A 14,122-nucleotide genomic window follows, 5' to 3' on the forward strand; every position below is an offset into this window, starting at 1 on the left:
TCTATCGCTGTGTCTCATACTAGTAATTTTTGAGGACCATTGCTATTTTTTTTCTTTTCTACTTTATCATAGTTTATTTTTTTTTTTTTTTTTTTTTTTTTTTATTCAATATAACTTTCAAATACAGAAAAGAAACCCTGTGGCAAGCCCCCTAATATAACATAATATACATAATGAGGAGTAACTAATTACAAAGAATGTTGGTCTCGAAAGTTAATAACAGAAGATTGTGTCACAAAAATAAGGCTTAGTATTCGAAGATACATTCTTAAATATGGCATATTTTGCATGTAATAAACATTGATTCAAGTATTTATTCATTTTCTGCTTGTTAACCTTACCATACATAATATCAGTTTTCGTTAATACAATATGTTCTGAAAAGGTTTTGAGCCACCATGAGCAAAAGTCGTTCCAATAACTAATAACATAGATACAATCTACAAACAGGTGGTTTAGGTTTGGTTTGTTGTTACAAAAAGGACATTTATCTGAGTCTGTAACTTTGATTTTCTTTAAATAGCAATTTGTCGGCAAAAATCTATGTATGATCTTATACTGAAAGTACTGTAGTTTAACATTCTTAGTACATGTGAAAGGTAATAAATACACTTTTTCCAAGTTGTTTTCATTTTCTAGAACGCTTAACAATTCATCTTGGCCCGTTGGGGGTTCAAATGTTTGTTTTAAATATATATCATATAATTGTTTACAAGAGAAGGCCTGAGAAGCGATGGTGTTTTCCACCGAATCACCGAGCTGATCCTTTTTTACTGTATTTTTCCAACCATTTGGGATAGCTGACTTCAGGCTAGAGTATCTGAGCATATCAACAGGTGTAAAGACTATTTCATGTTTCTGGGCCAGCTCACCCAATGTTAGGAAGTTACCATCGCTTGACATAACATCACATATTTTCAGAATACCAGCTTGGCACCACCGGTTGTACAATACAGATTTCCGGCCTATTAATATAAATCTGTTATTCCAGATAATTTGTTTACTTATGTCATCTTTAGATTTCGGAACCGATTGCACAATCGACTGCCATGCCTGCAGTACTTGACAGTAGAACAATGGTAAATTAGATAGATCTAAACATGTTATATCATAGTTACATTGAAATAGTAATTTCCCTCCCCACTGACTTAACATATAGGAACAACTTTCACTTTTCTCGAGTCTCTTAATCCATGACGCCTTAAGGGCTTTACATTTAATGGAAAAATCCACCATAGTTAGACCACCTTGGTCTTTTTTCCCTATTACTGTCTTCATTTTCACCTTTGGCTTTTTTTCATCCCAAATAAATTTGAAAATATAACCATTTACTTTCTCAGAAAAGCCAGCGGGAACCGGCAGAACCGTACAATTATAAATTAGTTTAGAAATACCAAGTGTTTTAACAAGAACAATTCTCCCAATTGTAGTTAGATCTCTTATCCTCCATACATTTAGCAGTTTCTCCATAGCTTTCAGGTGATAATCAAAGTTTAACTTATCACAGTCTTCCTGGTTGTATGAGAAATAAGTACCCAGTGCATATATAGGCCCACGTGGCCACAGAACCTCCAAAGGCTCATCGATCCTATGTCTGCTTGCTCCCATCCACATAGCTTTAGTTTTTTTTTTACTGACCTCTAGGCCACTACAGAGTTTAAAATGATCTAGAATGTCTAGTAAGCTTTTAGCGGAGTTTTCATCTTTGACAAGACCGGTTAAATCATCAGCATACATGGATAGTTTTCGCTTGCAGCCATAGATCGATATACCTTCGACAGAAGGATCGGCCCTTATTCTACAGGCTACAACTTTATCATAGTTTATGGTGGTAACTAAAACATTCAATTCCCAATTCCCATACACATACACCTACATTATATGACACTTAATAAAACCCAGTACATGGACCAGTGCAGGTTAGGTGCAGGTAGACACCAGAAATACCTGCACAGCTCCATTTTTACCTGCACTAACCTGCATATGCAGGTAGTATTTCGAGCCCTGATTTTCCTTTGTAGCTTTGATATCTCGCCATTACCATTACACAGCTAGGCTAAGATAAAATCCTGGTTACATGTAGTACGCTGTGCACAGTATGCAGAAACAAAATATAACCTTGTGCTGAACTAACTGTCGACAGGTTCAACTCTACCGACACACCACAGAAGATTTACGAGGATGAGAACAACCCTCCGACGGTTACCATAGCGACCAGCGCGTCTCCGGAAGAGAAGCTGGTCAAGGCACAGAAGGTAAGAACCTTCTTTGTCAGGGTCTCATTTGCTACATTTATGTACCTTACTGTCTCAAAACACAACTATGGGTACTATTAGTATCTTTAAAAAGCGTCATGCGTCATCTCAATTGAGGATGACAGCCTTACCTTATCTTTACTTTATGTATTTCCTTTTTTTATGTGCAAATAAAATCAAACAAACAAACAAACCTTTAGTCTTTACTGAAACAAACCTTTAGGCTTTACTGTTCCTGTTGTTTCAGGACCTGCAGGAAAAGGACCAGCTGATTATCCAGCTGCAGCAACAGCTGGCACAGCTGCAGCTGACCAGCCCTGCACGACTGCAGGGGAAACTTGCAGCATCCCTGTCTGCAGCCCAGCAGCCGACAGTCCAAGGTACATACAATTGTTCAAAATACCAAAGACTGGAGTTTGACAATCCAAAACTTGGATATGTCCTATTTCTTGTACGTGTGTTGATAATTTACAGTTCAGCTTTTATCCATAGGATTTTTCATTACCGTTAACCATCCAACAACAGTAGCATCTTTTGCTTCTCAATTGTTGAGCTAAAGCAAATGTTTCCTCATGTTCACTACAGGCCTCCCGGTGATGGCGGATGGAACTGCAGCTAGCACAGAGGGTGTGCCAGCAGAAGACCGGTCCCTTGACTCGTGCTCTGGTGATGTGCCGTCAAACACTACAACGGACATCCCAACCATCGCTGTCTCTCCCTGTGACAACATGGACAAGGAACCGGATGGTTACAGGTTCGGTCCCAACTCAGACGACACTGATGAAACCATGAACCTGGTCAACATGCCGTCAATGTTTGTTCCATGTTACCCCGGCAACAAGGTAAACGACCACGAGGAGGAGGAGGAAGATACCATGCAGATCCTGGGGGAGGCGTCTGCATTTGTGAGAGAGACATTGGGTGACCCCGCACCCCCTTCAGAAGGAATGGAAGCATCCAGCACGGCATCTGTGAGCTCAGCGGACCGTACCAAACCTGAGGCTGTGCAGGGTGGTCAGAATGGATTCTCCACCAGCGTAGGTAGGTACGTGGATGGAGTCATTGCTCAGGCAGTAACAAACGTCTTAGAAGATCAGTTTAAGACGTCTGGGTATTCCGTCGAAGACGAGGCCGCGTCTGAAGACGAGCTGACAGAAAGCTCCCCCTGTCGGAACCTGCAGGACATTGCAGCGGAGCTCCAGGCAGACCTTTCCTACTCGTCTCCATTGCCACAGGCATCAGTGATGACCGTCAGCAAGATGGGCGAGTCACAGAGCTCCCCAGCAGGCAAGGTGCCACCTAGCACAGACACAGGAACTGCAGGAGGCTTCTCTACTGTAAATGTTGAAGTTCCCCCTAGCCCAGTGGCCCATGCTGCAGGTGACTCCACTCTTGATGATGAAGCTGTAGCTGCAGAAGCTCCGTCTAGTCCTGTGACCCATACTGCAGGAAACTCCACCATTAGTGATGAAGATGTGGGAGCATTTGTTGATGACATCATCACCAGTGCAGCAGAGCAGCTCCAGCCCACCCCTAGCTGCGCCCCCTGGAGGAACCTGCATGGCATTGCAGTCCAGCTGCAGGCAGACCTGTCCTTCTCGTCTCCTGTACAGCCACCCAGCAAAGCACGGGAAAACGCTCCAGACTCGGACTCCACACGGGGCATGGAGGTCGCCACGAGAGATGCTCACTCCGTCATCGACCACGCCTTCCAGTTCCTGGACGAACAGGACCAACGGGTAACCGAGGAAACTGTAACCATGGCAACAGCTGATGGCCGGGAGCAGCCTGTAACCGCAGAAACAGCACCCATGGCAACACCAAAGGACCAGGCTGTATCCATGGAAACAGTTACCATGGATACACAAAGCTCACCCCCGGCCACACCAGAGAAGTTAACAGACAGCGCTACAGCAATGTCTCCTGTGGCGATGGTCGTCAAGGAGACAGAGATGACACCAAAACGTCACATCAGTGTTGCCACGGCAACCACACCAGCCAGGCTTGTCACCATGGCAGTGGGAACGTCTCCCGTGGCAACGGTAAGCAAGGAGACGGGAATGACTCCCACTAAGTTCTGTGACGCAGCAGCAGGGACGACGCCCCCTCCAGCCTTGGTCACCGTGGCAACAGTAACCACCCCCATCCAGCAGGTTACCATGGAAACGGTGATGACCCCTGTTAGGGTGATGGAGGAGGGAACAGCCACCACTCCAGGTCAGTGACCTCACCACACAACCTCCTTTTCTCTTTCCTTCTATCATAACACAAAACGTTATGTCCATAATTCACAACTTCATCCTCATCTTTATTATTTCCATTACTGATGAATTAGCAGCCAAACAAGACATAAGAGAAACTGGCAGAATTGCATATTTTTTTGGCTGGTATTTCTGCTTCTATGCAGTACAATTACTACAAAGTAAAGCCCCTTGTGGGGCATAACTTGCAGGGGAGTGAAAGCCCTAGTGTGATTGGCAATGGTATGCTAACAAAAATTGGTGCATGAAAACCAAAAAAAAGATGAAGTGATTTGTACATATTGCCACCCAACTAGTAGCAGCTGACACAGTCCCTACAGCTGGGTACGATCGAGTCGAGAATCCGTTATGCTTGACTCTCCCAGCTGTAAACCGCTCTACAGAGTTAGCCAATACTAGAACTAGACCTCTGCTTACAAACAATGCCAAGCAGCTGTCATTGCTTTAGCACGACAAAGTTGATGTTAGATTTTCCCCTTCCCCCCCACAGGCCTGGTGCCCCACATGACCACAGGTACAGCCATGACGCCAGGACAGGAGACCCTGCAGGATGACAGCGAGACTGTGGAGTCAGTACTCTTCTGTGCTTTTCCAAGTTCTCCACTTAAATATTGTCATTTCTCTTATTTTCTATTAATTTGTCATTTCTACATAAGAAGAAGGTGGTCAGCTGTACTTTCTTTGGTCCAATCCTCCCAATTTAATGAATGTAGCTACAGTCAAACCTGTACTGGTAACTACCCCTACAAAAGTACTAGTAGTAGTAGTGTACCACCTTTTTGGTGGTTTCTTAGCTTGACCAGAAACCTCTTCTCCTTATCATAACGACTACCAGTCTACTGTGACTACTTTTTCTGTTAGTCCATTGAGTGGTTGCTTTACACAAGTATGATTGTACATGTAATGGAAATACAGATAGAGTAGATAACTAAACATGAGCTTGAGTGCATGTTCATCTGTAAATACTCTCATCAGGTTGGAAAATCACTCAAAGTCCTTTGCACACAAACAGGGTTAATCCCTAGCCAACGTTTTGGCATCACTGTCTGTCACCTTCCTCAGGGCAATACTGAAGCTGTTTATACTTCGCACCACTCTGGACATGAAATGTGATGAGGGGGATACAAACTCAGTCACATTTGGGATCACATTCTTCACACTGCAACGCCACCTAGGTGCAGTACCAAGTATTGCCCTGAGGAAGGTGACAGACAGTCAAAAAACATCTGCAGGTATTATTGCCTTGGTATTTGTGTCTAAGGAATTTTGTGTTTCATGCAGTTTCTCCACCCTGGATGAATCCGGTGTGCGTCGGCGTGCCCAGACACTCGCCATCAGTAACGAGCTCCTACGGAACGACGTCCGCGCACTGAGGGAGGACCGTGCCAAGCTCAGCCAATCAGTGAACACCCTCCAACAGAGGCTGGAGAACAGTAACGCTGACCTCAGGTAACCTCTCCACATAACCTTGACCTCAGGTAAACCCTCCACTTTACAGTGACCTCAGGTTAACCCTCCAGATTACACTTGAACTCAGGTAACCCTTCCAAGTTGAAGTATGGTCTAGACATGAAATTATTGTTCCTTGCTGATCGCCATGCTGGTAGGGTCACAAAGCAATATGGGTAAGGTGCTGAAGTCTGCCATCTCTGATTGCCTTGCTGTTGTTGTTCCAGAGCTGATGTTGCCAGGCTGGCTGTGGAGAAGGGGGAGCAAGCAGCCCTGATTGGTCAGCTGAAGAAGAAGAATAGCCAATTAGAGGAGGACCTGCTTCGGTCTTACCAGCAGCACAAGGCAGAGGTGGGATCATCTCAAACTGTTCTGTCGTCTTCTCAACAAAGTCCTTTGACTATTACTTTTCCTCTTCATATGACCCATTTGACATGTTACCTTTCCCCCACATAACTTGACCTATGACTTTATCCAAGTGACCTTTTTCCTGCAAATAGCACATGTGACCCTTTATGTTTCAAACAGCTAAGTATAACTTTGACCTTTGACTCTTTGTTGTGTCCTGACCTGTGACTCTTTGTTTTGACCTGTGACCTGACCTGTAACCTTTCCCCTCCAGCTGAGCGGTGTGACCCATGAGAGGGACCGGTACTGCCGGCTGCTGGAGAGGAGCCAGATGGAGCTTGTTATGACCTGTGACCTGACCTCTAACCTTTCCCCTCCAGCTGAGTGGTGTGACCCATGAGAGGTACCGGTACCATCCGCTGCTGGAGAGGAGCCAGGTGTAATTTGTAATGACCTGTGACCTGACCTGTAACCTTTCCCCCTCCATTTGAGCGGTGTGACCCATGAGAGAGATCGTTACTGTCGGCAGCTGGAGAGGAGCCAGGTGTAATTTGTTATGACCTGTGACCTGACCTGTAACCTTTCCCCCTGCAGCTGAGCGGTGTGACCCATGAGAGAGACCGTTACTGTCGGCAGCTGGAGAGGAGCCAGGTGTAATTTGTTATGACCTGTGACCTGACCTGTAACCTTTCCCCCTGCAGCTGAGCGGTGTGACCCATGAGAGAGACAGGTACTGTCGGCAGCTGGAGAGGAGCCAGGTGGAGATGATGCAGCTGGAGGAAGACCTGCAGGTGTACATCGACATGTTCCAGGAGATGGAGGAGACAAAAGACTTTAACGTAAGCCTATCATCATCTTCATCATCTTCGTCAGATATACTCGCACAGAGTTGTCAGTGTAGCAGTGATCTCGAAGCAGTATAGCTCGCTGAACTGGTCATGACAGAGAGGACAGATACTATGTTTAGTATATACAGGTTCATTGTACCGGGAAAATTCCCTCTTTTCGATAAGTGCAATGAACAGTGGACCATGGTTTCCCATCCTAAAGACTGGAACCCATTCTAGTATAGTGCATGTCGGGTGAGCGACACAGCAGGGATTCAAGCCCATGACTTGTACCCTTTTTTTCTATCGGTACATTACCATAAATGCAATGTTACTAAGTCACTGAGCCACACATACACCCGTGTTCACCTCGTATCTGTGTCTTACAGAACGATAACACCCAACTGAACAAGGAGTGTGCTGAGCATCTCCAAGAGATGGTCACCAATGTGGAGAAGGATCGGGAGAGTCTACTCCAGGAGAGGGGGGAACTGGACCGTCTGCGGGACGATTGTGATCGCCGCACAAAAGACTTAGCTGAACGGGAAGAGGCGATGCTCGCCGAGAATAAGAGATTAAAGTTTATTGCAGAAGATGCTGAAAGGAAAGAAAGTCAGGTGGGAGAAATACTGTGAATTTATTTATTTTTGCTGCGATTTAATTTTGGAATAAGAATATGTCGATCATCCTCACACTCAGGGTTGACAATCACGGCAAAGCCTATGATATCACCCCTGACAACTCAGCCACAGTATTCGGTTATTAGGGGTGCCTTGCTTATGAATATTAATGAGCTTACCCTTATATGGGCAGTCAGCCATTGGGGATCGGGCGTCGGCATGGTGAGCAAACAAAGCCATGGGAATACGTAACATGATTGGCTGATAGCTTCCCAGCGGCCATTGCGGGACAGCTTTAGCCTGTTTAAAGCTCTCTCATCGCCTGTTCTCTGATTGGCTGGCAGCTGGTTTGTGGCGATGCCCCCGGTACCCATATATTAACCTCAGGCAAGCAGAGGTGAAAACAGATGGAGTCCCTCTGACGACTCTGTTTCGCCTTTGCGTAGGAGAATGATGTTGATTTGATTTTATGGATGGCATCCTCTTGGAACCCCAAAACTGATGTTGGCACGAGATTGCAGAATGCTATCTTATTGGTCGAATGTTTCTAACCTCTGATTGGTTGATTGTTTCAGACCAATGAGGACCTGTTTGCAACAATGTCGCAGGTTTCCGACCTCAGTGCGGACGTCGCCCTTCTCACAGCCGGTAAGATACCTAAGATTAGAGTTACATATAAGCATTACTTTGTCTGTAAAATGACATATGGTGACTTGTATCCCCTACAATTTGATTTTTGTATCCCATATGCTGAATTGGGCCCCTTCGTTGTGATTTAACTAGCGTAGAGGTCTTTTCTATTCTTTTGCGGCAAAGGTAACATTTGTGGGCTATATTCCATCAAGGGAAGGATGTCTACATACTCCCTTGGCCTTACAATGCTCATACGTCAGCCGAGTACCACGTGGCATTGCTGGGCTAAGATGCCCCCTGCACTGAAAAAATCCTGGTAGATTTGCAGGGCTCGAAATACTTTTTTTTTGCATACCTGCACTGGTGCAGGTATTATTGAAATTTACCTGCACCAGACAAATTTTACATGCAACACTCTGAACCTAAGAATTATAAATCATATTAAAATTGTTCAGGAACCATACATTGCTATTTTTTCTTTCATACTTTATCAATGCAGCTAATAACAATCCATACACACCTACATCATAGAACATTTATGTATAAAGCCCAGTACATGGACCAGTGCAGGTTAGGTGCAGGTAGACATCAGAAATACCTGCACAGCTCTAATTTTACCTGCACTAACCTGCATATGCAGGTGGTATTTCGAGCCCTGATTTGTTTCTAAACCATCTGTTCCTGCAGCTGAACAGGAGGCGAGTACGAAGCTGCAGGAAGCTGTGTCACGCTGCGAGGCGCTGCAGAGGGAGACTGAGGAGAAAGGGGCTGAGCTGGTGGGTCTCCAGGCAACCCTGAGTCTCCAGGAAATGGAGAACGTGACACTACAGGAGAGGTACGGGCTAGTCCACTACTGGTGAGGGGGTGTGGGTGGAGATGGCTAGTCCACTACTGATGAAGGGGTGTGGCTGCAGAGGGCTAGTTCATTATTGGTGCAGGTGGAATGGTTGGAGAGGGCTAGTCCACTACTGGTGAGGGGGTGTGGCTGCAGAGGGCTAATCCACTACTGGTTAGGGGGTGTGGATGCAGAGGGCTACTCCACTACTAGTGAGGGAGTGTGGGTGGAGAGGGCTAGTCCACTACTATTAAGTTACAGGGGTGTGGATGGTGAGGGCAAATCCACCACTGGTGAGGATGGAGATAGCTAGTTCACTACTGGTTACAGGGGTGGGGTTGGAGAGGGCAGGTTCTTTACTGTTGCAGAGTGTAGGGGAAAGGGCTAGTTCATTACTGGTGGATGGGGAGGGCCAGTCCAATAGTGGTAACAGGACATGAAAGTAGACAGGGGGACTGCTATTGTAGACAGGGTTCTTAGTATTTTGTAATGCACGAAGCATTGAATAATCTAAGGGACCAGAAAAAGTGCCCTCAGTAGTAGGGGTGGGTACCAGTACAGAAAATTCAGGTCCAGGACCGGTTCAGGTCCAGAGGATCAGGTCTAGGTCAAACCTGAACCTGGACCTGATTCATTATGTGAAAACTTGTGAATGGACGATGCTCTAAACAATGGTTCATTTTGCTACAAAGAAGTCTGTTCTGTGTAGTATGTAGACTCCCACTGGCATTTTAAAAATCATACAAGGCTAACTACCTCTGAATGATTGACTATAAAAGTTGGTAAAAATGACTATATAGAGTCTACTCTGATTCGCTCTTGTTATTTTCCTAGACAGGTAACCCCGGAAACGTGTGAATGCCTGATCATATAATCAGGTCATTTCCCAACATCTGGTCCGCCAAATTTTTTCAGGTCCGTTTTTTCTGGACTGGTCCAATGAGAAAAAACAGTTTTGTACCGGTACCGGAACCCAACGCTACTCATTAGCCTATATGGTCCTCATGCAGATTTGGTTACTTGTACAGGTCTGCATTAATTAGGTCTTACTATTTGGTGCCAAATAAATGAATGTCTCTTTTCCTTAGGTTGAGAGAGTCCGAGTCAAAGTTGTCCAAGTTGAACGAACAGCTAGATGCTGAGTTTGAAAGGTAAGTTGTTATTTTCTTTGCTAATTTTTGTTTCTTTATGATAAATATTCAGTCTGGTTTTACTTTTTCTTGTTTTTGTTTTATGAGGTTTTGTTTACATCATGCTTTGTTTACATGATGTCTTGCACAGGTTCGAAACGGAAATGCAGACAACTTCCAACAACCTTCAGGCAGCCAATCAGGAGCGAGAACAGCTGCGTCGCGACCTTGAGAACTGCCTGTCCATCATGGAGGAGAACGAGAGGGTTGCTAAGCAACAGAAACAGGAGCTGGAAGCTAAGGATGAAATCCAGGCTCAGCTCTACAGATGCAGGGAACAGCTAGAGGTGGGTGCCTGCAGTACTGTTTAAAACTGAAAGGTGGTGCTAATGTGTAGTGTTCAAACAAGTAAAAAAAATGATCCACTGGCAAATTGGGCCCCTGCTTGTATTTCAAAAATTGTAGCTTGAAAGTTTTTTTTTTACCCTTAGTTCTGAGGGGGAGGGATTCAGTCTGCATTTATAAGCAATTAATGCTAACATGTTTGTTAGATAGTTGTTTGTTTTTTTGTTATCCTACATGTAGGACAGTGAGGCTCAGTACCATTATCAGGTGAGATTAGTTATTTGTTTAGCTATTTGTTTATTCAACTGTTTATTTCCAGGCCAGCGAAGCTTAGTAGCAAAAACAGCTGCTTGTTTGTTTGTTTGTCTAATTATTTGCTTACTTCCAGACCAGTGAGGCTCAGTGCCACAAACAGCTCTAATTGAATGTATGTTTGTTTGTTTAATTGTTTGTTTATTTATTTCCAGGCAAGTGAAGCTCAGTATCACAAACAGCTCTAATTGAATGTTTGTTTGTTTGTTTAATTGTTTGTTTATTTATTTCCAGGCAAGTGAAGCTCAGTACCACAAACAGCTCTAATTGAATGTTTGTTTGTTTGTTTGTTTGTTTAATTGTTTGTTTATTTCCAGGCAAGTGAAGCTCAGTACCACAAACAGCTCTAATTGAATGTTTGTTTCTTTGTTTGTTTGTTTAATTGTTTGTTTATTTCCAGGCAAGTGAAGCTCAGTACCACAAACAGCTCTAATTGAATGTTTGTTTCTTTGTTTGTTTGTTTAATTGTTTGTTTATTTCCAGGCAAGTGAAGCTCAGTACCACAAACAGCTCTAATTGAATGTTTGTTTGTTTGTTTATTTTCAGGCAAGTGAAGCTCAGTACCACAAACAGCTGTAATTAAATGTTTGTTTATTTATTTATTTACTTGTTTATTTCCAGGCCAGCGAGGCTCAGTACCATGAGCAGCTGGCGTTCCACGAGGCTGAGCGAGACACGCAGTCGGAGTCTCTACGGGAGACAGAGGAGGCGTTATCACAGGAGACAGAGAGGGCACAGAAGTTCCAGAGGGAGTGTGAGGACAGACAGAAGGCACTGGTTACCCTCCAGGGGGACACCCAGGAACTCAAGTAGGTTACTTTTACTCTCTAGCAGGGCTCAAAATACTTTTCTATACATACATACACTGGTGCAGGTAACATTTAAAATTACCTGCACCAGACAAATTTTACCTGCACCACTCTGAATTTATGAAGTATGGATCATACTAAAGTTGTTCAGGAACCACTGTTATTTTTTTTTTCTTTTATATTTATAGGTGGTAACAGTCAATGCAGTTAATAACAATCCAAATACGCCTAAATCGTTGGATATTCATGTCTAAACCCAGTACATGGATCAGTGCAGGTTAGGTGCAGGTAGACACCAGAAATACCTGCACAGCTCCAATTTTACCTGCACTAACCTGCATATGCAGGTGGTATTTCGAGCCCTGTCTAGGAACTCATGTAGGGTGTTCTATTGATGAGTGTATAAGAGTCACCAGAGCTTCAAACAGTCATTTTCTTCTTCTTTTTGCATTCATCGCGCTGTCTGAAAAATGACTCTGGCCCCAAACATGTTCAATAGAGTTTTCAGTTATTTTGAAATTCTTCTAGTCTCTCCTCGAATGAGAACTCTTCCACTCTTTCCTGTTTATTTCCTTCTCTGGTAATCTTCCCATGTGTCCAAGGTGCAACAGTTTTTCATAACTGCAGAAAAAGAATCCAAAGAAAATTCAATTTGAGCCTGCACAATCTCGTTTCTGTCTGTTTTCAGAGCAAAGCTATCAGAAACCCTTCAGGAGCTGGATAGCATCAAGACCTCAGCTCAGCACATGCTTCTGCAGCAAGGCCAGGAGATGCAGGCCACCCGCGAGGAGCTGGGAGCCGTTCAGGGTCGCCTGGAGGGGCTGGCCAACAGCCTAAAGGACAGGATTGGTGCCGGGAAAGAGGCGAAAGAGATGCCAGCTGTTGCCATGGCAACACCGGCTAAGGTTGCTCCCGGCAACGGCTCCTTGGTTACGCCGGCAAAGGCGGTGTCGCTGGTTTCCTCGATCATGTACGCGGTACGAGAGACGGTTATGGGAACACCGTCACCGCGACCAGACAGGCACAACGCTGCGTCATCAGAGGAACAGAACACCACACAGGGTTTGTTTGTTTGTTTGTTTGTTTATTTGTTTTGCAAAGCCTTCTTTATACACCATTTTTGTATAGTATGTACAAGCTCTGTAAGACTGGACAGTAAAGTTTGATCCACTCACACAAGGATGGGTCCCCAGTCTTCACAAAAATGTGGTAGAATGCTAGTGTATTGTGTATTATTTATCACATAAACAAGCAAGTTTGAATTTTTCTTGCCCCTATATCAGATGCAGTTGACCAATTGGAGAGCTCCTCTGAAGAGGAAGCTGGGAAGGAGAAGGAGCCAGACCAATCAGAGCAGAGCCTGGTGTCCCAGACTGAGGCTGTGAGTGCTCTTGTGACCAGGGTACTCGGGATGATGAAGATGCTGGAGAAAGCCAGTGACCTTGCCCTGAGTGACCTTCAAACAGAAAAGTGAGTCAAATTGTTCTTTCAATTCTTTTATTTGTATTACTTTTAATAGTACAAACAATTTTCCCATAGAAATTGGAGGTTATTATCTTTTTAAAGATTTGTTTTGACAATTATTTTTCAAAGTCAAATGTTAATTCTAAAACCAAATGCTTTTTTTACTTCTCTACCTGCAAAACTAGTTGATAAGCTCATTGACTAGCTAGTAACTTGTGTTGTTTGTCCTCAGTATGACCTTGAAACGTAAGCTGGGTCGGATCCATGAGGACCACGATGGCGCCATCCACGATGTCACCTCTGACCTCATGCAGTCAGAGCAGAGGTGAGAGGGCAGAGGTCATGCCTAGAATAATAAGAAGAAAAAATTGAATTTACAATTGCTTATCTTTCAAAAGGTCATTTTGTGCAAGGTTTGATCTTTCGAATTTTTGAATTATGGGAAGGTTTGTAGAGGAACATGCATTGTCCCACAGACACATATCTGTCAGAAGACACAACGCTCTGAAGAAACTGCTAATCACTGCACATGTTTAAGTTATTCTTGGTTAAGAATTTGATAGCTTGTAACTAAGTTTTATTAATAGGTTTTTCTGACATTCTACTTAGATTTAAGTGGTGCACCCAAATTTTTTTTGGTGCACACAATTTTTTAAGCTGGGTGCACCAGTGCACCTAATCCCAAAAATGAATTTCGAGCCCTGAAACCTTAGCAAACTCAATTTACAATTTGCATATTTTGAAAAATTCACCTTGGGCAAGTTTTGATCTGTTAAACTTTTACGGGGAATGATTGTAGAGAAACATGCTTTATCACATAGACGCATATCTGTC

General features: G+C 44.0%; 2 protein-coding genes across 3 annotated transcripts in view; both read left to right on the forward strand.

The window, feature by feature from the left end:
- Nucleotides 1-2,812, forward strand: part of LOC118411034 — an 11,734-nt gene extending 8,922 nt beyond the window's left edge. The window contains exons 3-5 of the mRNA XM_035813039.1: nt 2,144-2,255; nt 2,503-2,635; nt 2,748-2,812. Coding sequence (XP_035668932.1) covers nt 2,144-2,255; nt 2,503-2,635; nt 2,748-2,812 — 310 coding nt within the window. The remainder of the gene's footprint in view (nt 1-2,143; nt 2,256-2,502; nt 2,636-2,747) is intronic.
- Nucleotides 2,813-2,849: 37 nt separating this feature from the next.
- Nucleotides 2,850-14,122, forward strand: part of LOC118411366 (early endosome antigen 1-like) — a 15,323-nt gene continuing 4,050 nt past the window's right edge. Inside the window, exons 1-15 of one of the 2 annotated variants that reach the window (XM_035813608.1) lie at nt 2,850-4,351; nt 4,391-4,472; nt 5,007-5,085; nt 5,798-5,965; nt 6,193-6,316; nt 7,015-7,152; nt 7,530-7,757; nt 8,336-8,408; nt 9,081-9,228; nt 10,317-10,379; nt 10,510-10,705; nt 11,637-11,824; nt 12,513-12,886; nt 13,108-13,294; nt 13,521-13,613. In XM_035813608.1, coding sequence (XP_035669501.1) covers nt 2,852-4,351; nt 4,391-4,472; nt 5,007-5,085; nt 5,798-5,965; nt 6,193-6,316; nt 7,015-7,152; nt 7,530-7,757; nt 8,336-8,408; nt 9,081-9,228; nt 10,317-10,379; nt 10,510-10,705; nt 11,637-11,824; nt 12,513-12,886; nt 13,108-13,294; nt 13,521-13,613 — 3,641 coding nt within the window. In that variant the 5' untranslated portion in view covers nt 2,850-2,851. Of the gene's footprint in view, nt 4,473-5,006; nt 5,086-5,797; nt 5,966-6,192; nt 6,317-7,014; nt 7,153-7,529; nt 7,758-8,335; nt 8,409-9,080; nt 9,229-10,316; nt 10,380-10,509; nt 10,706-11,636; nt 11,825-12,512; nt 12,887-13,107; nt 13,295-13,520; nt 13,614-14,122 lie in introns of both variants that reach the window. The other variant, XM_035813607.1, reaches the window with a different exon arrangement.

This window comes from Branchiostoma floridae, chromosome 3 (assembly GCF_000003815.2).
Source record: "Branchiostoma floridae strain S238N-H82 chromosome 3, Bfl_VNyyK, whole genome shotgun sequence".
NCBI lineage: Eukaryota > Metazoa > Chordata > Leptocardii > Amphioxiformes > Branchiostomatidae > Branchiostoma > Branchiostoma floridae.